This window comes from Sciurus carolinensis, chromosome 15, assembly GCF_902686445.1.
Source record: "Sciurus carolinensis chromosome 15, mSciCar1.2, whole genome shotgun sequence".
In the NCBI taxonomy this organism is placed as follows: Eukaryota; Metazoa; Chordata; class Mammalia; order Rodentia; family Sciuridae; genus Sciurus; species Sciurus carolinensis.
The window spans coordinates 54,910,437-54,936,821 of record NC_062227.1 but is presented as its reverse complement, the minus strand read 5'-3'; the positions used below and the strand labels follow the sequence as shown (position 1 = coordinate 54,936,821).

The 26,385-nt window shown below is 40.7% G+C and overlaps 2 protein-coding genes across 6 annotated transcripts in view; one reads left to right on the top strand and one right to left on the bottom strand.

The window, feature by feature from the left end:
* Positions 1-18,493, top strand: part of Hdhd2 (haloacid dehalogenase like hydrolase domain containing 2) — a 36,897-nt gene extending 18,404 nt beyond the window's left edge. For all 4 annotated transcript variants that reach the window (XM_047526434.1, XM_047526435.1, XM_047526436.1 and 1 more), the window contains 3 exons: positions 9,267-9,483; positions 12,716-12,779; positions 17,118-18,493. In XM_047526434.1, coding sequence (XP_047382390.1) covers positions 9,267-9,483; positions 12,716-12,779; positions 17,118-17,221 — 385 coding nt within the window. In that variant the 3' untranslated portion in view covers positions 17,222-18,493. The remainder of the gene's footprint in view (positions 1-9,266; positions 9,484-12,715; positions 12,780-17,117) is intronic.
* Positions 18,494-22,385: 3,892 nt separating this feature from the next.
* Positions 22,386-26,385, bottom strand: part of Katnal2 (katanin catalytic subunit A1 like 2) — an 87,471-nt gene continuing 83,471 nt past the window's right edge. For both annotated transcript variants that reach the window (XM_047526553.1, XM_047526554.1), the window contains 3 exons: positions 24,684-24,846; positions 23,425-23,527; positions 22,386-22,913 (listed from right to left, as the gene is read on the bottom strand). In XM_047526553.1, coding sequence (XP_047382509.1) covers positions 22,774-22,913; positions 23,425-23,527; positions 24,684-24,846 — 406 coding nt within the window. In that variant the 3' untranslated portion in view covers positions 22,386-22,773. The remainder of the gene's footprint in view (positions 22,914-23,424; positions 23,528-24,683; positions 24,847-26,385) is intronic.

Below are 26,385 nucleotides of genomic sequence, written 5' to 3'. Positions count from 1 at the left end.
AGAATCTATCTTGGGAAAAAATGGGAACCGTTTATAGGAATAAATATGATTTGAGTTTGGATTGTCTAAAACATTCGAACACTAAGAGCCCTTGGTAGCTTTTTTCCTTTTACCTAATGCTAAAAGATAGGAAGAATAATGTAGTGAATGTTCACAAACCTATCAGCCACTTTAAGAAATAGAAAATAGCAATACATTTGATATCTCTTAAAATACCTCCCCAATTATCCATGACCCATAAGAAATAGAATTTTGAATTTAGTGTTCTCAGTTACATGTATTTCTTTATACTTATAATACATATATGTAGGTAGCCCCAAATGTGATACAGAATTATTTTGCATATTTTATACTACTTATGTTCATCAATCTGCAACTGCAACCCTAAGAATACTAGGTAATTCATCAGTATGACTATCCTAACTCAGCTCATTGATTTTCACAGCAATATTACTTATAGCATGATCTCTGTAAAAATCTTCTGATCTGAATGAAAAACCCAAAGCTGGAGCATCTAAGTAATAGACCAATCATAAATTAAATTTAATGATTACTATTAGGAGGAAGACTATGTAGACAAAGAGATTTCTTAATAATTTTACCTGAACTTGGTATTAAGACTAAAAAATATCTAATCACAAAAATAATATGACTTCATTGTGGAAATGTTTTAGTACTCAAAAAGAATAAACTAAAAAAAGTACCTAATCCTGTCACCTAAAGAGTACCACTGTTAATATTTTAGCCCATAATTAGTTTATGTGTTTCTATGTACATACATATACATATAGAAATGTAAACCCTGTGTAGACTAGGTGGTGACCTGCATTTTGACAACCCAACAATATATATTATGCATGTTTTCTGTACTCTTAAATATTATTCAAAACATTTTTTATTCCTATAGCATAACCCATTAAAAAACAAATAAATTGTTTGACCATGAGTTTCCTATTGTTGTTTGTATTCTGGTTCTTGGAGTTAGTTTTGAATTACTGAGAACTGTTGGTTGACCAGTATTTGTATTTTTACCTTATTTTTGCCCCCTAGAAATATAGTTACCAAGTCACAAGAGTTTTGAGAAAACATTGCATAGAATTACTTAACCTAGAAAAAGTTCAAGGACTTTCTTTCCTAAATTAAAAGCAACTGATCATCAGCTTCTAGAGGAGCCTATTAGAATGTCTTTGTCTGAAGATAAAGGGCATCACAACTGTCACATTTAAAGACACAGGGAAGCCTGTTTAAAAATAATCATTTGAAGCTTTGTGAATGATGTCTTTCCTCTTATTGTTAGAGGGTCTGAGGGTCCTTCAGAAGTCAGCGATAGATTTCTGTGGTTTGGGGATTTGGGGATGGCATTCTTATCATAAATGTTTTCTGTTGAATGTTAGATTGCTTGTTTGGGGGCATCTCTTTCTTAAAAAAAAAAAAAAATAGCAAGTTTAATTACTCCAGTATATTTAATCCTTTAGTAAAGGAAGAAGAAAGAGGGAAGGAAAATGGTCTCTGTTATTACCACATTTGTATAGTAACTTCTGAATCTTTTCTGAGTATTTAGAGCCCCTGCATGAGGATTCAAAACAGTGTGGCAAAAGGGCTCAAATTAGAAATATTTCTGTGGACTTTTTCCACTTTTGAAAGAGCTAACTGCTATGCAATCTTCTTAATTAAAAGTCCAGACAATAAAAATAAAGTACTTTGGAGATGAGAAGTTGTTTTAAGACTTAAGTGCTTAAGGCATGTAAGTATTTCATTAGTACATGCCAGAGAAGAAATTTATGTACAAATCTGAAAATCAAAAAATACAAAATTAAGTTGAGTAGCAGAGTCACCACCATTTACACTTTATAATTTTGGGATAAATTCTTTTATGATTAAGGCAGCTTTTGCTATTCTCTAAAGAAAGATTTCAGGGGAATAAGCCACAAAAATACATTCTTTACTGATCTTTCTAAAGTATACAAATTATAAGCATACAACTCAGTAAAATTTTACACACAGATAACCTGTGTACCCCCACTGGGTTCACAATAAAGAACATTTCCAGCATCCGTGAGGGGTCCCTTTGCCATTCTGTCCACTCTTTCTCCAAGGGGACTACTGCTCTTGACTTCCATCAGTGTTGCCAGCTCTTGATCTTCATAGGAATGAAATCATACTGTGGTAGCATTTTAAAAATTTTGTTCTGCTGTTATTGGGCATCCATTGTTTCCAGCTTTGCTGTTAGGAGTAAAGCTGCTACATATATTCTTCTACATGTCTTTGGAAGACATATGCATTCAGTTCTCTTGGGTATAGATCTGGAAGTGAAATTGCTAGAGGAAAGGATAGGTGATCGTTTAGCTTTAGGAAATACTGCCAAACAGTTTTCCAAGGTAACTTACCACACTATACTTTCTCACCAGCTACAAATGAGAGTTCAGTTTTTCCACATTTTCCCCAAAATACTAAGAATCTGTGTAATCATTGCTATTGTTTGATATAGATAGTGGTGTACTACTGAGTTTCAATTTGTATTCCTCTGATAAGTAGTGTTGAAATCTTTCATATACTTGTTGGACATTGGGTGTCTTCTTTTGTGATGCACCCAGTCAGATCTTTCACCCTTCATAATTGGGTTGTCTTTTTCTATTGATTTGTAAGTTTTTTATGTCTTATAAATGTGAGTCTTTCGATTGGATATATGTACTTGAGGTATTTTTATTTTTATTTTGTGCTGGGGCTCACAGGTGCACTCAACCACTGAGTCACAACCCCAGCCCTTTTTAAAGTATTTTTTATAGAGAGACAGGGTCTCCCTGAGTTGCTTGGTGCCTCGCTAAGTTGCTGAGGCTGGCTTTGAACTTGGGATCCTCCTGCCTCAGCCTCCCAACCCACTGGGATTATAGGTGTGCGCCACGACACCCGGTTCTACTCAAGGTGTCTTATTCCTGCCTGTGGTTTCCCTTTTCACTCTCTCAATAGTATGAGAACTTGAAGTTCTTAATTTTGATGGAGTACAATTTGTCTACCCGAAGAACGTGAAGATGGGTCTCTTGTGTTTTCTTCCATAAGCTTTATTATCTTACCTTTATTAACAATTAGATGTAGTATCTCCTTGAGGGTTGTTTTTTTGGTACTGGGAATTGAGCCCAGTGGTGCATAACCACTGAGCCACATCCCCAGCCCTTTTATATATTTTATTTAGAGACAGAGTCTCGCTAAGTTGCTTAGGACCTTGCTGAGTTGCTAACGCTGGCTTTGAACTTGAGATCCTCCTGCCTCAGTCTTCTGAGTTGGTGGGATTACAGGCATGCACCACTTACACCTGGCTCTCTTTGAGTTTTTATGAATGGTATGAGGTCAGAGTTCATTTTTTTCCCCATAGGCATTTAGTTCAGCAATTTTTATGCAAAGATCCATTCTTTACAACTTCAAGAATGGGATCCTAATTAGAATAAGTTATACTCCACGTAGGTATGATGTCAAAATATATTCTATTGTCATATATATTTAAAAAGAACAAATTTTTCTAAATAGTGGGAAAAAAGATCCATTCTTTCCCTCCCACTGAATTGTAGTTGTGTTTCTGACATAAACTAAGTAACCATATACTATATATGTGACTCTGTTCCCAGATTATTTATCTACAATGTCTTGAATACTATAGCTTTACAATAATTCTTAATATCTGACAGTGTACATCTTTCAACTTTATTTTTCTTTAAGATTATCTTGGCTGTTCCTCATCCTTCTTATTTCCATGTAAATTTTGGGATCAACTTGTTAATATCCATCCAACATTAAAAAAAAAGCCTGCTGGGAGTTTGATACTTAATTAAATCTATGGATCTGGTAGAATCTGCATCTGAACAATAATGTGTCTTCTAGCCTTTGAAATTTATTTCTGTTTGTTTTGTTTTTCTTTTTTACATTATCTCATCCATGTATGGGTTTTAGACATTTTATTAAAATAATCCTTGTATTTCATGTTGTTTGATGCTGTTGTAAATAGTACTTCACTAAATTTTGTTTTCATTTTTATTAATACATAGAAGTTTTGTTGGGTTTTGTGAATTAACCTTGTATTCAGCAATCTTTTTACATTTCCTATCATTTCAGTGATATATTTATAGAATCTTTTGGATTGCATCTTCTACATAGGCACTTGACTTGGACTGTCTATAAATAATAACTATTGTATATCTCTCTATCCAATCCTTATATTTTTCTTTTTCTTACTGTTAGAATCTCTAGTGGTAGTGATAAATAGAACTGATGATAGTAAAGTAGCCTTATCTTATTTCTGAATTCAAGGATAAAACTTTAATATTTTACCACTCACAATATTTCTTACCAGCTCACTAAGCTATGGGAATATATTTGCTTTTCACTTTTGATTCTAACCAGAAATAGTAGTGTTGAGCTTTTCTTAGATCTCCTGTTTTAATTTGTCATTTCATCACTTGTTTATAGTATTCTTAGAAGTTTTCTATTTCATGTGGAACATAAAGTCCTTAAAAACTCAGTTTATGTTTTCAGTAATTAATGAAAGTATGACTGCATCAATGTGGTATTAGAGGTATTCTGGGGACTTCAATTAAATGTTAATAGAGTTTTCCTTAGATGCATTTTATGATTCACTATTATTTTAGTTTAAACCTTTGTCATTTGTGTTTGTATTTTTAGTTTAAAATACTTGAATGTTAATACTTCAAAGTTGTCTTGTCCAGTGGTTCTCAGATGGGAACAGTTTTTCCTCCTAGGAAACATTCAGCAATGCCTGGAGACACTTGGTTATCATAACTTAAGAAGGGTGCTATTGCAATAGCCAGATTGTGGAACCAACCTAGATGTCCTTCAATTGATGAATGGATAAAGAAACTGTGGTGTATATATACAATGGAATATTACTCAGCCATAAAGAATGATAAAATTATGGCATTTGCAGGCAAATGGATGAAATTGGAGAATGTCATGCTAAGTGAGATAAGCCAATCTAAAAAACCAAAGGACGAATGATATCGCTAATAAGTGGATGATGACACATAATGGGGGGTGTGAGGGGTTAGTGTTAGGGTTAGAGTTAGGGTTAGGGAGGGGGGCAAGAATGGAGGAAGGAAGGACTATATAGAGGGAAAAGAGGGGTGGGAGGGGTGGGGGGAGAGGGAAAAAATAACAGAATGAATCAAACAACATTACCCTATGTAAATTTATGATTACACAAATGGTATGCCTTTACGCCATGTACAAACAGAGAAACATCATGTATCCCATTTGTTTACAATAAAAAAAAAAAAAAGAAGGGTGCTATTGGCATCTGGTAGGTAAAGGTCAAGGTGCTGCCATATCGCCTCTATTTTATGGAATAGCATTTTCTGGCCCAAAATGTTAATAGAACTGATATTGAAAAGCCCTGATGTAGTTCAACCCCTTCATTTGCAACTGAGGCCCATAAATATGAAGTGATTTGCTGTTACCTATTTTAAATAGTGTAGATCCTGTACATCCTACGTTTATGAATAGTTGTCATTATTACCAGAAACATATTGTGAAGAAGGTCTGCATGCATCCATCGCCCCTGTTATCTCCCAGGACAGTGTGTATTATTTCCTGTGTTATAGGGCAGGATCCTGGGCATACAGAGTTCATCCAAAAACTGATTTATTCAGTAATCATTTTGTGAGAGGTGCTAGACTATTTTTTTTTTTAAGTCAGAAATGCAGTGATGAGTAAAACTGACAGGCACTGTGGAGATTATATTGTAATGAGGAAGACTGATCAAACCGTTGGAAAGGATTAAAAATTACAGCAAATGATAGGAAGGAGAAAAAAGGTGGGGGGGGGGTGAGACAGAGATGAAATGTGGGAGGAAGCCCACTTTATCTAATAGGGAGACTGGAAATGGCTTCATTGTTGTACCAAGATTTAGTTGAGACCTGTCAAATGAGTGGAAGAAAATTCTGTGAAAAGTGTGGGGCCATTCAGGCAGAGGGATCTCCATGTGGAGGCTGAAGCAGGAAACAGTTGAAACAGTTTGACTTTTTTTAGGAAATGAGAGCAAACTGCTGTGACTGGAGCACAGTCCGCAGTAGGGAAGCGACTTGAGATCCGGCATGTGGACAGGGTGGGTGAAGGCAAGGCAAGCCCCACAGGCCATGCGAAGGACTCTGGGCTTTATTCTGTTTGCGATGAGACATTATTGAAGGATTTTAAGCAGGGGAGCAACATAATCCCACCTGTGCTTTTTAAAACTCCCACTACTGCCTGTACAGTGAACTGGAATAATAGGGCAATAATAGGGCAAGAGTAATAGGGAGACCATTGAGAGGCTGTAGCAGAAGTTCAGGTTGGAGAATAAAACAGATTTGAAATACTTAAATTTTTGTTTTCAAATTATAGATTACTGGATATGATAATGAACAGAGATGGGGATGGTGAGGGAAGTGAGAAATCCAGGGTGGCTTCAGGATTTCTGACTTGTGTGCCTGGGTGAATTTATTTATTATTTTAACTGTAGACAGACACAATACCTTTGTCTTATTTACTTTTATGTGGTGCTGAGGATCAAACCAGTGCCTCACGTGTACTAGGCAAGTGCTCTACCACTGAGCCACACCCCAGCTGAGATCCACTGAACAAGACAACTCTGAAGTATTAACATTCAAGTATTTTTAATCAAAAATACAAACACAAATGCCATAAGTTTAAATTAAAACAATAGTGAATCATAAAAAGCATCCAAGGAAAACTCTATTAATTTTTAACTGAAACCCCCAGAATACCTCTACTATCACATTGATGCAGTCATCTTTTATTAATTACTGAATTGGGGGAGAAACATTTGGGAGAGTGGGGCAAGAGCGACCTGCTAGTTTGATGTTCAACAGATAAGAGGTACCTGACAGTGTCTTAAGCTCGGGGTAATTTCATCTCCACATGCTCCGTCTCGAGCAGAAATGGTGACAAGTTCATCACTTCCCTAGAGAGGTTAAGTGATTTAGAAAGAGAAGGAGTGTGTGTGGCAGAGGGTTGGGCTGGTTTCTGAGTTCCTGGTTACAGCACTGGCTCTGGCGCTCCCTGGTTGGTCTCTGGATGGTCTCTTCATCTGTGAAACAGGGCATGTTGGCTTTGATGTGCCTTAAGGTCCCTTGCAATAATATATTGTGGCTCCGAATTTAAATTGTCCCCATGGCTTTTCTCTCAGTGTTCTGCCTGAGTTTTTTTGTTGTTGTTTGTGTGTTTCTTTCTTTCTTTGTTTTTATGGCCCTGTTCCCTGGCTAGGAATTTTTAGCCTACCTGGAATTTACAGCCAGAGATTTTGGTATCAGACCTCTTTTTGCCTTTTTCCTTTGCTTCTTATACCTCCATAGGCTCATAGAAGATGTCCTGCTGATGTGTTATTTTGGTAACAAAACGAATCCTTTGTTACCAATCTAGTAAGTATAAAACCACATGCAAATATCAGGGTGTCTGTTTTTTATATTTTAAAAAAATATTTACCTGTAAAAGATCTTTTAGTCTGTGCATTGTTTCCTTTTTTGTTCATCATAAATATGCCTCAGCCCTTCCAAGATCCAGTGAAGCTTATGCTGTGCAGAGAACAGTTAAGGCAGGAACCACTTCCCTGGGAGAGATGTTTCTCTCCAGACTAGCGCAGAACCAGTTCCCACTTAGAGAAATGCAGAGGAACCTACTGTTTCAGCCCTTCCAGGGAACGCACAGAAAGAAATACTTACTGCCTTGGAATTAAGTACACACATCAATCAGGCTGATAAGTCTTATCCCCAGTTAATATATAATAAAATATTAACAAAGCTAAATCAAATGAGTTTTTAGTTTAGCTATGTAAGTGGAAAGCAATTTTGAGGTCTGTTGCATAAAGAATTCCAGTTCCGTGGTAGAGAAGCAAATAAATGGGATTGGAGTGGGTTGGAAGAGGGGGCTAGATGAATCACGCATTGCTAACTCATTGCTATCAGCTGTGGTTGAGGCTGAAGGAGGGGCTTTGCAGATTTCCTAATGCTGGATTTCAAGGTCTGCTTTCAAAAATAAATTTGTGTTAATATTAGTGAACAAATTTGAAGGATCTGTGCTGTGAGCAATTTGTAGTAACTAACAGTAAGCCCCTGTAATAGTCCAGTATTGGTTTTTACTTAATAAAATATTTAATCACAAATGTCTGAATTCTGCATCTCCCACAGGAAGTTATTTCCATGCCCACTGACAAGAATAATTTAGCAGTTTCATAGTTGAGCGCTTAATTACTCATAATTGTGAAGGGTAAGATGTGATGAATTCTTTCTCCATGGACATACTAAATATTTTAACTAAGTAGATGACTTAAAGTAAATTAAGCTAGTGAGGTCATTTATTCCGTTGGTTAAAAGCAGTTTGAGAAATATATCATGTCCTGCATTCCATTAGATAATAATTTGTGCATGACTACTTCTGCATGACTAAAGATGACATTGTTGGGCTGGATGGCAGATTTGGGGAGTGGAGGTGGGAGGTGAGTGTTAAGTTCCTGGAGATTCATTTTGTTTTATTTACCCTGAATCACCAAGGAAGATCCTCAGCTATCTGTAGAGTTTTGTTATGAAACTGATGAGAAAACTGTGCCTCCTGTTTGGTCTGAGGGTTATTTGCCCTCTGTTGGAATCAAGGAAGGGACTTGACCACAGGCTGTCCCTTAAACCTCATCAGTGTGTTCTTTGGGAAGATGGCCTGATTTGCAAACACTGTCACAAGTAGGGAGGTAGAATAAAGAAATGAAATTGAAAGCAGAAACTGTTAAATTTCTGAAGTAGAAAGAAACATTTTGGAGGCGAGGAAACAGTGTTTCTGAAGTGCATTTCCTAAGTCCTACAGCAACAGTGGAGCTGCGTTTCCAGGCCCAGGAGCCTCCTGCTTACCATTAGGAAAGGTGGAAACAACACGTCTCATTAAGTTAAGCTTCTTCCCTTGAGTGCCTTATTTAGCGTTAGTTCTCTTAATTCTCTTTCCCTGGTGATTTGGGTAAAGTGTCTGAAACCACGAAAGGTAAAAGGTTGAAGCAATCCCAAATTTAATAATCTATCACCTTTCTTTAGTGTATCTGAGTGTAATTCCCAGCAGTTCTTTGTGAATTCATTAGACAACAGCGAGTCATTAAAAGTTAATAAGAAACTATTTGTTTGAGTGTGAATAAAACCACTTTGCAAGTCAGACATTCTTTTCCACTCATAAAAGTCTTGCATTTAGCCAATTTTTGGGTTTTTTTTTTTTTTTTTTGGTCTCTTTAGGTTACTCCTGGATGGAGCGCCTCTGATAGCGATCCACAAAGCCAGGTATTACAAGAGGAAAGATGGCTTAGCCCTGGGGCCTGGACCATTTGTGACTGCTTTGGAGTATGCCACCGACACCAATGCCATTGTAGTGGGAAAACCAGAAAAGACGTTCTTTCTGGAAGCATTGCGGGGCACTGGCTGTGAACCTGAGGAGGCTGTCATGATCGGAGATGTAAGTAGAAGAGCCCAGGTTATGTCCTGCATTCCCCTGTCATGCTAGGAGAGCTGGCTCGGAAGCACTGCTTTAGGAAAGTGGACTTTTTGTTACTCGAGAGAGTAATAAACCAGCTTTCTTCTAGATGTTTGATGGTATTCAACTAAGCAACTGAAATTTTGATTGTTTCTGACAGTTCTCCATAGTGTGATGGGCATATATAATTTTTTTTTAAAGTTTATATTGCAAGTCAGTTAAATTCTTTTTATTTTTTCTGAAGAAAACTCCTAAAAAGCAACTCAATTCATAATAGCTAGATTATGGAACTAATCTAGATGCCCTTCAGTAGATGAATGAATAAATAAACTGTGGTATATATACACAATGGAATATTATTCAGCCATAAAGAAGGATAAAATTATGGCATTTGTAGGCAAATGGATGGAGTTGGAAAATATCATGCTAAGCGAAATAAGCCAATCTCAAAAAACCCAAAGACCGAATGTTTTCTCTGATAAGTGGATGCTGATACATAATGGGGTTGGGGGATGGTGAGGGAAGAATGGAGGAACATTGCATTGTGTAGAGGGAAATGAGGGGAGGGGAGAGGAGGGATTAGGGGTATGAAAGATGGTGGAATGAGACAAACATCATTACCCTATCTACATGTATGATTACACGAATGGTGTGACTATGGTGTGACTACATCGTGTACAACCAAAGAAATGAAAAGTTATGCTCCATTTGTGTACAATGAATCAAAAAAGAAAACCCCTATAAAAACCTAAAGTATTTTGAGTATTACTTATGCAGAGTACAACATACAACTAAGGAATTTTACCACTAGTGATTTTTTTTTTCTTAGCACATACTTTATGGAACAATTTCCCAGCGCATCACAAATAGCTAAAGATAGTGATCACCTCAGCCCTTCCAGTGGCAGAACTGAGCCGGGACAGTTAGAAGCCCTGACTGGTCACCTATGACCATAAGCACTTTCATCAGTTTCCCCAATGTACTAGGCAAACATTATTTCCCAAGTGTGCTGAGGTGGGAAAAGAGTTGGAAAGCAAGTGCCTCGTGGTAAGTTGGTGGCAATGGTTTATTTCAACTTTGAAAGAACCACATATCAAGCTGGATGGACCACCAAGATTGTCTGGTCCAAACCTCTTTGTTTTACAGAGTAGGAAACGGAAGCCCAAAGAATTAAGTCTCCTGCCTGTTCGTGGCTAATGAATTAGCACAGCTGGAAGTGGATCTCGGGCCCTGGACTCCCTAGCTGTCTAAGTCATGGTGGTCAAGTCTGCCAATCCTCCTACTGTCATCTTCTTCTATGATCTTTTACCAAAAATTGATAGGATAATGATTGAACTCAGTCATATTTTGAAATACCATGTTTTCAGTGACATCTTTTCCTCTTGGCAAGTCTTTAGTTAAATTTGCTAGGAAAATGAGTGTGGAAAAAGTATTTACCTGGGGACAGAGACCAGAATTCTTTTTTTTTTTTTTTTTTTTTTTAAGTTGTAGATGGACACAGTACCTTTATTTTACTCATTTATTTATTTTTATGTGGTGCTGAGGATTGAACCCAGGCCCTCATACATGCTAGGCAAGTGCTTCACCACTAAGCTACAACCTCAGCCCAAGAGCAGAATTCTTTATCCAAGAAGACTGGGGCAGGGACAGGATGGGAAGAGGAAGGGGCCTGCACCAGCTGAGTGAGGTGTTCACTGCTGTGACAAAAACACCCAACCAGAACAACGTAGAGGAGAACAGTTTAAATTTACCTCAGGGTTTCAGAGATTTAGTCCATGGTTGCTAGAGTCCATCGCTCTGGGCCCAGAGTGAGGCAGAACATCATGGCCGAGGGTGTGGTGGAGAAGCACTGCTCGCCTCATGGCATCCGGGAAGCAAAGAGCACGGGAAGGGGCTGCAGGGAAGGTGCACCCCCACCAGGGCACCCAGTGACCCATCTCCTCCAGCCACACCCCTGTCTGTCCATTGGAACTAGGAAGAATCGATTAGGTTACAGCTCTCACAATCCAGTCATCTCACCTTCGAACATTCCTGCTTTAATACAGAAACTTATTGGGGTCACCTCATATCCAAACCATAAAGCAGGGTTGTTTGTAATCCAAGAAAATGGCAATTTTTCCCATTTCCCTTCCTCCTCTCCCTCTCCCCACCCCCATTTCTTCAGTGGGGCAAATTTGACTATTACAGAAAAGGTTTTAAGTAAGACCTTAAACAAAGAGTTTGACATTCTGAAACTAATTTCTAAGGGCTGTTATTGAACAGCATTAATGATTTTCATGGAAAAAACTTCTTTGGGCATAATCTGAATGAATCCTTGCTTGTACATATGAGATAGGAGGACTGATTTTCTTTTCTTTTTTTTTTTTTTTTTTAAATGATTATTTTTTTTAGGACTGATTTTCTTGACCAGGCCTTGGAATTTTAATTGTCTTGCATTCATTGTTACATTCAACGAAGTATTTGTTTTGTTTTATATTCTGTTTTGGTGGGATTTTTAGTATTTTGTTAGTTTTGTGTACTTGTTTTGTTTTGTTGGAAGAGGTCTTAACTTACTATGTTGCCCAGATTGTCCACAAACTCCTACGCTCGAATGATCTTCCTGCTTCACGTCCCCCATGCTGGAAATAAAGGTGCACGCCACTGTGCAAGTGTATTTATCCCTGTCTTGAATAAGGATTGGATAGGGAGCTCTCTTTGCAGATTGATGTGTGATCCCCAAGTGTAGTGGAGTAAACCTAGATGTTGCAGTCTGATTAAGTATACTGCTTTGACTTGACCCTCCCTGTTGGAGACAGTTGGATGGAAAGAAAGAATAATATATTACATGGGCCCCCAAAACGGGATCTTCTGAATTGAGTTCATCACTGTCCACAGTTGGGTTTTTCCCTGTACCAGCTGTCAAATGCATAGAATGCTTTTTTTCCATGATCTGTTTTAAGGTCATAAGAGCATAGACTCTTCACTGCTGTTCGTGTTGAGTTACTGGAATTCCTTACTCTAGTGTACACTTTCCACTCAGCAGCGCTGTCCTCTCCAAATGTGGTTCTCAGAGTATTACATGTGGAGTCACCCTTTTCACCTTCTCCTCTTTCATTTTAAGGAAAAGAAAAAAAAGGAGATTCCAGGTGGCCATTCTAGCCTAATTAATTGTTGGCAGAGTGTGTTGGCAAGCAACAGAAGACTCTGGACTAAGTGCCTTTTTCTGCTTTTCCAGGATTGCAGGGATGATGTTGGCGGAGCTCAGAATGTCGGCATGCTGGGCATTTTAGTAAAAACTGGTATGTATCTTCTGCATATTATGCCTTTCCAAAAACAGGATGGCAGGGTTCACAGTTGCCAATATAATAGCCTTTGCCGAAATGGCAGAGCCCCAGACTCCTTAGTTCTCTTTCTACCATGAAGAAAAACGAAATGGGCTTAGGATTACAGGGGGAAAGGCCACCGGGAGGGCACCCACTGCACAAAGGTGGGAAGAGCAGCTGTCCCAGTGCACACATCGGAGTGGAGCAAGGACCACAAATCGTGGCGCTCTTCGAAAAATCGTTTTATCCCAACTCTATGATGATAAAGTTGATTTCTTTAGGAGCTGACCATCTATGTACTCTGATCCTCCGTTCACATTTGCATTTAAAAAAATACATAGAAGCTGGGCATGACACATACCTATAATCCCAGCAGCTAAGGAGGTGGGAGGATCATAAGTTCATCTGCCTTGGCAGCTTGGACTGTCTCAAAAAAAAAAACCAGAAAAGAAGTGACCTGCTCCTGTTTTTAATCCTTAGTATTGGCAGAGGTGGGGGCGGGCAGGGTGTGTGAAAAGGTATACATACATGCACACACATACAGAAAACTTCCTTATTTTCTTTTCATTTACTGGTTTTGGTGACCAAAAGCTTACGAAGTATTTCCTACACCAAAACTAGGTTTACTCTATATGATCTCTCAAATAAATTTTAGGAAAAGAGAAGGACCTTCTTGGGGAGGATTCAACTAATAGGGTGCTTTGACTGATTCAGTATCCTGTATTGTGGTCTCATCTCTCTGCTGACTTGCTGTGTGAGACTGAGGTCATGGCTCTTTCCCCTTTGGGCCCTTAAATCTCTCATAGTCCAGGATCCCTTAGGTTGTCTGACTTGTAGTTTCTTCAGGGTAAAGAAGAAACTCCCAGGCATGGGAGCTTGTGAGTGGGTCAGATATTTTTGCATTTGGAAACCTAATGGATTTTTTCCACCCCACCCTCAAATGGCACCTGCTGAATTCAAAACTAATAACACATAACAACCAGAAATCTTGTCCGAGAATTGTCATGAGGTTCTTGTAAATCAGATAGCAGATAAACAGTTCTGTAGACATCCGAGCTCATTCACACGGCTTCACGTAATGGTCGTGAACTATTTAACAGACTGTTCAGAAAAGGTAAGATTGAAGAGTCAGTAGAAGTTTTACCATAGGGAAATCTTTTAGAGAAAATGACTGTGACCTGTGTTTAAGAATACGTGATTACAGAAAAGTTACTTTAAATTTTAAAATAAATGGGAAAATCCAGATGGAGCTTCAGTTGCATACGAGGTGCAGAGGGAAACCCCATCTTCCGGAGCCGGTGCTCTGGAGTGGGCCATCCGAGCCCTGCCAGTGGTAACACCAGTCACTCCAGGATTAACAGTGTCTCTTCACATATCTCCATCAAAATGACTGTCCCCTACCCGGGAACATTATGGCCCTGTGACATAAGCGGCATGAGCAAGCGTGACCAAGTCAGGAAACAGGCCACATCATCCTCCCTGCGTCTTAGTGCTCACTCTTCTGCCTGTTCAGTTTTATCTCCTGGTTGTTAAGGGATCCTCAGATAACTGATTTTGCTCGTGGGTATTATTCCCATAAAAATTGCCTTGCTTGAGCTCACATAGTTTAGGCTTTATACCAACCTCAAAACTGGATGTGTACTCTGTCGTGAATGGCCTGTGTCAGAAACATCATTAGTCTTAGACCAACAGCATAATGATCAAATATAAAATGTGCAATTAGTAAAGCAGCTAAGTTCATCTCATAAAAATAGACCCTTTTATACTGTTTGGATTTGGTCACAAAAATCCAGAGTAAGCCCCACTGTTCTAAAACTGTGAGCTCTGTTGATAAAATTTAACCCAGTGTAGTGGATAAGCACTGGGCTTCCCCATGTTTAAAATTACTGAACTCTTTTAATTCATATTCAGTAAGAAGTACTTTGTGGATAGTCTTGCACAGTTTTTTTCTCAGTGGGTAGCATATGGTAGATACATAATATACATTTGCTTAGTTATATTTGTTAATAAAGCTTTAAAATCTCAAGGGTTTTTGTCTTGTTCTAACTAGAATTCATTTCTGTTTAGCATATGAAAGAGTCACACAGAAAGAAATGAGCTTGCTCTTTGTCTTACAAAGGGCCATCGATATGGCTACCTGTGTCCCCCGCTACACCCCCCCTACCCCGGTTCACCCAGGGAGGCACAGGCTACTGCGGTCAGGCAGGAGAGATGCCGCTTCCTCCCCGCTGACGTTGAGCACCTGCGTGTACAGGCAGTGTGAAGTGCTAGAATCGGAACATGTGCTTGAGCTACTTGTATCATCTGTACTTTGTAGAGATCCCACTGGCAAAACCACACAAGCAGAAACATTCTAGAAGCCCTTAACTCTATAGCTAAGAAACTTATTTGCCCCTTAGATCACAGGATCTAGGACGTAGGTGATACAGCAAGTTATTCATTAACATACCTGTGAGACCAAGTAGGAACCTTGAAAAGAAGCTTATACTTAAAGGGACTTAAGCTTGAGCGGGGGAAGAAGACCTGCTGATTGAGTTTCATATGGACCATGCTGCGGAGAGGTGCCTGAGGATGCTGGGGGCAGTGAGGTGTGTCAAGCACCTGTGCATTTGGTGCTGATTTTTTCTGTGTAAGAATTCATTCAGTAGGATAAGATAGTATCAGCACAGTGCAGATACACAGATGGGGTTGGGGTTTCAGGCTTTGTGTTTGCTAGACAAAGCCCTCTGTGTTAGTTAGCTGTTTATCACTGTGACCAAATTATCTGACAAGAACTTAAAAGAGGAAAAATTTATTTTGGGCTCACAGTTTCAGAGGCTTCGTCGATGGTTGTCCAGTTCCATTCCTGTGGATCTGAGGCGGAGCAGCACATCATGGCGGAAGGGCGTGGCAGAGAAAAACTGCTCAGCTCTTGGCCACCAGGAAAGAGAAAGAGAGTACACGCTTGCAGAACCAGGGACGAGATATCCCAAAGGCACACCCCCATCCCCACCTTGACCTGCTTCTTCTAGCCATGCCCAGTCTGCCTACAGATATCACCCTGGAGGCCATTCCCTGATTCACTGATGAGGTTACAGCTGTCATCTCATCCTTTTACCTCCGAATATTCCTGCATGGCCTAACATGAGCTTGCGGGGGACACCTCATATCCAAACCATAACACCTAAAGAGGGGGTTGTAGGAAAGGTGGATGTATTGTGTGGGCAGCTGGATTTAGGCAGAAAAAATTTGGATGAAGCAGAAAAATCAATAGCCGAGATCACAGGAAATGGAAAGAGAGCAAGAAAAGTGCAGAAGCATCCCTGGGTTGCAGGGCAAGTAACCTTCCTGTGGTCCTGCATTTCCTTCCTCTCCACTCTCCACTTCTTTTTTCCCTTCTTCCCACTTCTTCCTTTTACTCCTTCCTGTCATTCGTTCCATTTATTCTTTCTTAAAAAATATTTAGGGAAAGCTTACTGGTGATGACGTTTGTGCTGGGAATCCACAGGGGCACCTAGCAGACACAGTCCCTGCTCTGAGGAAGCCTGCAGTCTTTTTAGATGTGAGGCGGACAGTAGACTTTGTCATAAACGTGGAGGCCAAGAACAGTGTGCTAGGAGAGAATAACAGGGAAGAGTCTTTCCGAAGGGCCCTGGACCCTGTTAAGGATATGTAAACAGCGACCACGCACCATCTGATTTACATTTGCGAAGCTCTCAACCACTGTGGAATGGTTCCTCCGACTTGGGATATTGAGTTGGGTGCCAGGCCCAGGAACAGCAGGCTGCCTGGAATTCCAGGAGAGAGTCAGGCAGCGGACCTGCCACCTAGTGCCTACCTGCAACCTGTCCTGCCTGGTGCTGGCCTGGGAACACCCGCTACTCTCCCTTCGCCCCCCAGGCTCCCAGGGCAGCTTTTTAGCTGCGCCTACTATTCCAGTCACCCTCAGGAGCCTACAAGGTCTCTGCCCTCCCAGATCTGGATTTCCACTTAAAATCATTGGTTTAATCATCATTTCTGTCTTTAGGGCTGGGGTGGGGAAGGAAAATGATTTCATTAGTGTAATTTGAAGGGAACCTTAACCATCAGGCTACCAGTGCCTGAAACTATCATCCATTGTGAATGACCAGAGGGCCTGCGTCAACACTGAGTGTGACATTTCTTTGAACTGCCTCCTTGCATCCTGAAGGCTTAATAAAAGGTGCTTTGGGGGATGTGGATCCCCTAACTTACTAGAATTGCAAGGGTGGGCTGTACCAGCCCAGGTGCTCTGGGGCGTGATTAATTTAGCATTCCAGCAGTAGGCTTGGTTCACTGACTTCGTCTTCATTTCAGGGAAGTACCGAGCAGCAGATGAAGAAAAAATTAGTCCACCTCCCTACTTAACATGTGAGAGCTTCCCTCATGCCGTGGACCACATTCTGCAGCATCTCCTGTGAACCCTCGTGCATGTGAAGCAACTTGACACGCAGCTTCCATTGTCTGGAACGGATCCCTTACCAACTCAGCACTGCATCGCTGCTGCATCAGTAGCCAGGAACCATTCAGAGCTGATTGTGCTTTAACCCTCTTTTATTGTGCATTAATTAGGAAGAAAGGCATTGAATTGCATCCAGCTACTAAGCCTTGCTAATCCCTTTTGTTTTATTTTGTAAAAGAAGATGAGACCCAAAGAAAAGAGAAGCTGAGATTTTTCTGCCATTCCCTCTAAAATATTCATCAGGTTCGCAGGGCTGGGAGAGAGAAGCTCCAGAGGGGAATGATGTTCTCTGCTGTCTCCTGCTGGAAACCGGGAGGGGGTTTCAGACTGAATAAAGTTGAGTGGTGGTTTTTAAATTATAAAGTGATGCGTTGAAAGGTGCAGTAGCCTGATGTTTTAAAATCGAGTTCAACTGTGAAACCTAACAGAAGAGCCAAGTGGAGTACAGGACAGAGGCAGCAAAACGAATTGTCCTTCAGATATCTAGTGAATTTACTTAACAGATGTTGAAAACTAGATTTTCTGCTGTATTCCCAGCACGGGTGACTTCCTTTCTCTTCATTAGCCAGAGATGACTAATTTAAATTTAGAACCTGATTTTAATTTAAAATAATATTTCCATTAATAACCTATTCATTGCAGATACCTATTATACTGTGTAACAGTTGTTTTGGAAATTTTATGTAAAATTAAAACTATCAGTATTTTACAGATGTTTTAATTAGACATTGTTATTAACAGGAACAGTGCAGAAACTAAAATCAAGCCTTTAATGTCTTATAGACCATGCATTTTTGAAGTTAGTGTCCACCAGGGTCCTATTAAATGTACATTTGCAAGATTTCATTATTTTTGCCTCTGACACGATGGGAAAAATCTTTTAGAAGCTATTGGGACAGATTCAAGCTTTTATGTACTTGGTTACTACAGCTGTAAAATGAAATCTCCTCTTGTAGCATGGATTATTCTTCTCATGTTAAACCCACCCAAATGAAGGGGACTAAGTAGGTAATGATTTTCCTAGTGCATTTGCATACTGTGATAATCCTGGGCCTTTGCAATTGTTTTACAGGGCTCTTGGGCATTGAATTATTAGAATGTAATTGTACATCATTGTAGTGTTCACCTTATTGAAGTGCACGCTGATGTTAATGAGCTTCGGGTTTTGATGCTTGTTTAGAGATCAGCTCGGTCTTGGATGGGAGGGAGCAAAGCTAAATAAACAGTAGTTCGGTGAGCACTCTTCTTATTTTTACAAATGCCCCAACTTAGTACTTACGTCTAGAGTGCAAAAGACAGGTGCGGTATGAGCAGAGCTTCTGCACCAGCACATTCCGAGCCCTCTGACCTTGAGAAAGTCACTTCCCCTCGCAGGCCTCCTGTCTTTATTCGTAAGATGGGGATAATGGCAACGCCTACCCACAGGGTTGCTGTTGAGTATTAAATGCATGAAACACATTTAGTACTTGGACTGGAATGGGGCAGACGTAAGTGCTGTGTGCCTGCAGTGGTGCTGATCAGGTGCAGTAGGACTGGCCACAGTAACATGCTGTCTGAGAACGTCTTCCTGAGGAGTAAAGGAGGTAATATGCTGCACTTGGGCTTCCCAGGGCCCAAGCATGCAGGTAGAAAGCACTGTCTGGTGGACTGGCCACAGTCAGCTTTGGCCTTTAACCTGTGCGCTGGAGTTAGTGATTCCTGGCCCGGGAATTTATCAGATGTTTGCCCGTTGCCAATTGCTAACTCCTGTGCTAGCCCTGATTTTTAGGGGAAGTAAGCATAAAAGAAGGATTTGCCTTGATCCTTTCTAATCAAAGAGCTAAGGAGAATGCACAAGACATTGCCCAAGAAGTCAACTCCTGTGTCCTCCCCTCCAGTGTCTTCCCTGCCTGTAGGCTGGAGCAAGGTGCAGCCTCCTTCATGTCCAAGTGGCTTGTTATAGTGCCCTTGTATCATCACACATTTCTTCTCCCCACCAGAGAGGACTGAGTCATTCTTTTCTACATTTACTGCAACACGGGCACTCAAGTTATTGAACTCATAAAAACTAAATACTGTGGGAATGTAATGCCAGAAGACATACCTGTGGGCAGACAGGTAGGAAATGTTTCAATGTAGAGTTGCTGCTTTAAAGATGCATATCAGGGAGGCCCCATTGGACATTTGGAAATAATGGATTTGATGCTCTGGAGACAGGTTAGCGCTAAGACAAGACATGATGGATCAGGAAGTAAACAGTCACGCGCATAGCTAAGACCTGAGCAAACATAGCCAGCCCAGTGAATTGGCTTTCCTCCATTCTAAACTATCCCTGTGGTCCATGGACATCTTAGTTTGAGATATTTATTTAACAAATATTAGACCTGTCCACAGAGAGGTTCATGGACACAACTGAGAACCTCGTCTTAGATCAAAGTAACTGCAGACACTCCAAGTAAGTGTGTCTCAGCTGGTTATAGACCACCTTGAGCCTCACAAAGGAAGTGCAAGTAATTGACGTATCTGTAGGACTTCTTTCTCCACCCATCCCATGATTAGAGGATCATCTTGTGCTGTTGGCCACAAGGACAGTGTCTGCATCATTTTTACTGTAATCCTGTCTTGTGCCAGGAAAGGGACCAAGTGACACCTTGGTTCTAGAAAGATTATGAGAAGATACCCACTGTCAGGAGATGGCTGTGGCGCACACCCTGTGAGTAGGTGTCCAGAGCCCATCTGGCAGAGGACAGGTTCCACCACTTCCCTTGCCCCTCCAGAGCCAGCCACAGGCTTACTGAAGCTCTGCTGCCCGCCATTCTGCATCTGTCAGAGCTGAAAGTAACCCCAAGACAAGGAAAAGGGTCCCGCCTCACTCTAAAGGAGGGCTGCACTGAGCTTTCCCTGTAGCTTTGATGTCAGAAATTCCCTTGGAATGATGTTATTACTTCACCCTTAATCCCGCATTTAAAAACTTCAATAGTGTGTTGGACAGGGAAGTGAAAAACACACCTCTGCTTATTGTGTTCAGTTGCTTTTGGATCAGTGATTCATGTTGGATGCGACTAAAGTCCTTGTGCAACGATAGTTAAGAATTTTAAAACTACATTAATCTGTTTCACCAAAAGGTTCTGTTTTGCACTCGGACAGCAATTTACACAGGGCCTTGTTTGCATTATCATGCTTATTTGGCCTAAGTCACAAAGGCCTTTTCAGCATAAATGCACAAGGCCTTTACTGACTTTCTGATTACACCAGCCACCAAGGCCTACTATCCGAAAGCATGTTGCTCTCTCAAGGAGCAGTAACGAGGCACCCGAGCACCAGAAATCATTTATCATAGCAAACTGCTTATCTCTCGGTTTGAATACCTGACATTTTCCAGTGCTCATCTACATGTCACACACATCTAAACTGTTTGTTTCACTGGCTGATGTATCTGAGGAAATCATATTTTTATTAAATGCTTGGTGGGTGTAAAGCATAAGGAAGACAGTGGAATGCTGCTCTGACTTCTGCGATGTCAATCTAGTTGGGAATCGAAGCATGTGAAAATACATCTAACAATACAAAAGGCTCCAACAAGTTCAGAAAGGCTGTATAAGCCTCTGAAGCAGGAACTCTGCAGCAAGGTAAGTACTAGGGAACAAAAGCCACGAGTTCCGTGGAGCAAACACTGCTCAGATAGCTTTGGCCTTGCCATTTTCAAGAATGTGTCATTCATTCAATAGCAACGAAGAAAAGTACCAGTCAGGGCTTCTATCTGAGGAGGGTAGGTAGGCAACCAAACACCCGCACATCTGCTATAATGAGAGGGACTGCTAGGAGGAAAACCAAAACCAGTGAAAGGGAGGGTGGGTAATCTGGTAATGGCAGACACTCTCTGGCCCATCAGATAAGACTTGTGATGGTGATCTAAATGCAGTGTGGGAGTAAGTCGTGATTTCCACAGGCAGGTGGTTAACCTTAGCTGCCAGCACTTGAGAATCGGGAGATTCCAGTGAAAATCAATTTCTGGGTTTTCTAGGAAGATTGGAAGATCTGGCAATTTTGGATCCAAGTTTCCGCACTCATCTGGGGATGAGTCACTGCAATGCCCTTCATTGTATCCTTCATCCCCAGTGCTCCAGTCCCCTCCTCTGTCTTGTCCTTCACCCAGCTTATTTTACTCATTTGGTATCAACTTCCTCGTTTCTGTGGGCATTTGAGTTGTGACCTCTGCTTTAGAAGAAAGTATCACATTGGATAAAGTCAAATTTTCCTCTAACAGCCAACTTCCTACATAAATTTAGATATAATTTTTTACATATATGTGTGTATATATATACACCACACACGCACACACACATATATATATTTTTTGAGACAGTGTGTTGCTAAATTGCAGAGGCTGGCCCGGAACTCAAAATCTCTCTGCTTCCGCCTCACAAGTAGCTGGGATTACAGGTATGTGCCACTGTACCTGGCTTAATTTACATACACTTCAAATCCACTTTCAAAAAAATAAATATATAGACTCTAGTACATTAAACATGTATGTGTATTAGTTGTTCTTCCTCACAGCTCCACTAAAATAAGAGAAAATGAGTAAAGAAGCTATAAACCCACAAGATCAACCAACAATGGAATATTAGAGGGGACATCAGTGAACAAAAAGACAATAATTTGGATAATGGAAGGTAGATGGGATATTGATCATTAAAATCAGCACAAAGAAAATACAACTAAAATGTATCCAGTGGAACAACCTCAAAGACTCAAGTCTTGGAGGCATCAGGTAGCAAGGAAGAAAGGTTGAAGGCAGGTTAAAAAGTGAAGAATTGGCTAAAAGCTGATAAACATATTAGTTGGAGTCCCAGAAACCCTCCCCTGCTGAGCAGCCAGATGACCACCCCTAGGCAAAGCAGGAGTGTGGAGATTTTCCATTACACTCTGAAAAATGGAACCAGGTAATTTAAGGCCTTGGGGACAATGGGCATGATGGTAGGCCAGGATGGGATGCAGGACTGAAAATGGGGATTAGGTGCAAATCTACTTACTAAGGTACAGTTCCCCTTGGACTACCAGGGCCAGAGGGAGTAAGGAGGGAATTGAAAGTTAATCTGATTGGCCATTTAGAAAAGAATACTGATGAGTATCTGGCAGACTTGGGAATGTGTTGCAAGAAAAAAAGGAAAATGAACACTTAGAAAATCTTTTTCTTCAAAAACGAAGATCCCAGTTCAAAAACGAGCAATGCTACAGGATATTGTTCATCAAAATTTTATGGAGTCTAATTGTGAGAAAAGTCTCCATTGCCTGACCGAATAGCACATATACATGTAATTGAAATCTTCAATACTTTGCTGACATCAATGATGAAAAATTAAAGAACATGTCTCATATTTCCAAAACCATACAGTTGTCCAAATTAATCCAGTGTTCAAGAATAATGTCCTTTTCTGTTCTAATCATGATGTTCTTCTCCCATTTGCACTAATAAGCTAGAGGGCCTCTGCAGATTACCTCTGTAGCTGGGTCAGGATAAGTATGGTTTCAAACAGACTCAAACTCTCTTTGCCAGGCTGAGTATCTCGGAGTGAGATTCTTTGCTGAAGGCTTGGTATGAGCCAGTACATCCAGAAAGTCGGCCGTGGTCACTGTATCCAACTGGATCCCAGGCAAATCGCTGCTCTCTAGATGAAGACAACAGCAACAGCACAACAGTCGACCTCATGGCGATCGATACTCTTGAAAGGCTAGTAGACCTTCTTTCAAGACCATGCGTACTGCTTAATGGTTAATGCAGTAGAGCAAGACGAAAGAAGACAGTGGAAGAGAGAGAGTCTCTAATGTGCAACTACCTTAGCCCCAAAGCCCAGGCCAAAAAAAAAAAAAAAAAAAAGTGACTTAAATGTATTGTTATAAAAGTATTATTTAATATTTATACAGTGCCTCAAATGGCTCCAGCCCAACATCAGTTTGTGCCAGAGAAGTAATAGCCCAAAGCCTAAGAAGTTTATCATCTGTGTGCAAAGCAGACCCAAAACAGCACCCACAGAGACTGAGTGAAGGAGGATGATTTCACCAGCCCGCTCCAAGTGCAAAAGGCCACCAAAAACAGGCACCAGGCTCCATCTGCTGGTGAGAGTTGGAGTTTTAAACACACACTTTGCCAGATCACCTTCACTGTGATCCCAAGCATACCTGAATGGTGATTTTCAAGAGCACTGAAGATCTTCCTCACAGGTCTCATGGCTGCTTCTCTGCAGACCAGCTTAATGTCTGAGCCAGAGTAGCCCTCAGTCTCCTGAAACGGCACCCAAGCCAGCCATTGGTCAGCAGGCAGAATGCAGGTGGCAATTAATCTTACCGGCAGGACCCACCATCAGAGCCCTGGTTTAGATTCTGTGTTGGCCATGAACAAACACTATACAAAGATTCCTGGGTGTTAATGCTCGCAAAAAAGATGCTGCTAAGAAGTTTGGATAACCTCAATAGCTGGGCAACAGCTTCCTAACACCAGCCAAATGCACTGTAAGAGCTGCAGATAACTGGGCTAGCCTAAGGGAGCCCTTGTGCCCAAATCCAAGGATGACCAAATTTGGCAGGCAATTTTGTTCTGGTAAATAAGATTATTCCTGAGGGTAGAAAAGATAGTAGAATGAATCAGACATTATTACATATGTAACTATACAACCAGTGAGATTCTACATCACGTATAACCAAAAGAATGAGAAATTGTACTCCGTTATATAAGATGTATCAAAGTGCATTCTACTGTCATATATAAGTAATTAAAAGAAAAATTTTTAAAAAGGTATTCCTGCCTTTGAGGAACCTCAACATCATGTTCAAGTGTCCACCCAAAGTAGGTAATGTGGCTACAAAACTCTGGGATTGGATATTAGTAGTGATATGGGGGAAAATGATGTGTACCCACAGTTTTTCTGTTTGGAAAGACTCACTTAATCATCACAATAATCCTCTGTGACTTGTCTGCTACCCATTTTACAGATGGAGAGGCTGAAGTTCAGAGTAAGTGACTTCCCTGAGGTCAAAGCTAATAAGCAGTGTGGGGCTGTGGTTCAGTGGTGGAGTGCTCACCCAGCACGTGTGAGGCACTGGGTTCGATCCTCAGCACCACATAAAAATAAATGAATAAAGGCATTGTGTCCATCTACTACTAAATATATATATAAAGCTAATAAGCCCAAGGCCACAGGATTTGACCGTAGGTTATCGGTGTCCAAACTTCAGGCTGTTTCCGCCAGCTTGCACTGCTTCTGTTTGAATGTCCCCAGGTGACAAGGAGTCCATTCTTTCATGAAGAAGGGGCCCACTGCATTGTGGGGCAGCTTGGATCTTTTCCAAGTGTCTCAAGAAAGCAGCTCCTTACGTGACCCTGTCTTAGACTGTTACATGTTGGACCCTCGAACCGAACGCCTCCCTCCAGAGCTGCCCACCTGACTCAGGACGCTGTACTCCAGCTCTGTGCGCAGCTCCAGGGCTCTGCTCTTGCTCACTGGGGGCAGCCAGTGGTGGATCATGGCCTGCCTGGCCTCCCGGCTGGGGAGATCAACCAAAATCCTCTTCTCCAGGCGGCGTAACATGGCACAGTCCAGCTCCCTGAAGTCGCCATAGAAACAGAGGAAGTAGGCAGGGCAGCAAATACACTACTTCAGCAACAACTATAATTTGGGGGTTTAAATATTTTATTATTTGTTTGTGTGTGTGTGTGTGTGTGTGTGTGTGTATTTTGTTTGGGGATTGAGCCCAGGGGTGTTTAACCACTGAGCCACATCCCCAGCCCTTTTCATTTTTTATTTTGACAGGGTCTTGCTAAGTTGCTGAAGCTGGTTTTGAACTTGCAATCCTCCTGCCTCAGTCTCCCGAGCCACTGAGATTACAGGTGTGCATCACCAGGCCCCACTGTGATAACTATATTTTAAGAACAATTTAGCATTGCAGGAAGCAATTCTACATTTTAACTGTCACTTTACACCTGTGCCTGAGTGGATAGGACAATTACAATTATGTCATGTTTGGAGAAAGAATGGTGAAAGGAAGAAAAAAGAAGGAAGGAGAGAGGGAGAGAGAGAGAAAAGAAGAGAGAAAGAAGGAAATGGGTAAGGGAGGGAGGGAATCTTAAAACTCCCCATGTAAAGGAGGTAATTTTAGGTGAAAGTATGGGGCAACTAACAACTAAACTTATGACCACTGCAGCTATAACATGAATTATTGAACCTGATCTTGCCAATCAGCAAATTATTCCTGACGATAATTTGGGCACTCTGGGAAGTACATTAACTCTTCCCAACGTCTCATCCATTCTGGAGTGAATAACCACCTCACTCCAGTGCTCTGGTAAACTCAGCACCAATATGCTCCTTCCTGGGTGCCCAATGCTGACATGACCTTTGAGATTCTCACTCCTGCTTAACAGTTTATGTAATTTTGCATCTGCAGACCAGTTCCCTAACTTCTTAATATGGGATTTTCAAGCAAATCGAAAAGTAAAATAAAATAAGGAATATCTATATACCTACCATCTTGCTTCAGCAACAGTTAACATTTTGACATATCTCCTTCATATATCTGTCTATTCTTGCTAAATTATTTCAAAGTAAATTACATCAAGAAATACAGTCCCAAAATTATTTAGTATGCATTTCCCAGAAAAAGGACATTTTCTCATATAGTTACATAGTTGGGACATCTGGCAAAATTGACACTGATTCCATAATGTGTCTATTGTTCAGTCCATATTCAGCTTTCTCCAATCAACCCAAAAATATCTTTTATAGTTTCTCCAACCTAAATCCAAAGAACATGTATTGCATATGGTTATGTCTTTTAAATCTTTTTAAATCTAAACCAGGCTCTTTGCCCTGGTGCCTTTTTTAAAAAGATCAGGATAGTTTGTAGAATGTCCCTCGTTCTGGTTTTGTCTGGTGTTTTCCTTGTGGTGTCCTGTAAATGGTTCCTCTGTCACCTATCTAAGAGGGAAGTTAGATATAAAAGCTTAGTTAGATTCAGGGTAAACATTTGTGGCCAGCATATTTCTTAGTGATGCGTTTATTCACATGTGCGCATTGCTCTGTTAGTGTTGAAGCTCTGGTTACTGTCGTCATCTGGAAACTGTGAAGCTTTCCGTGGTGAAGGAGG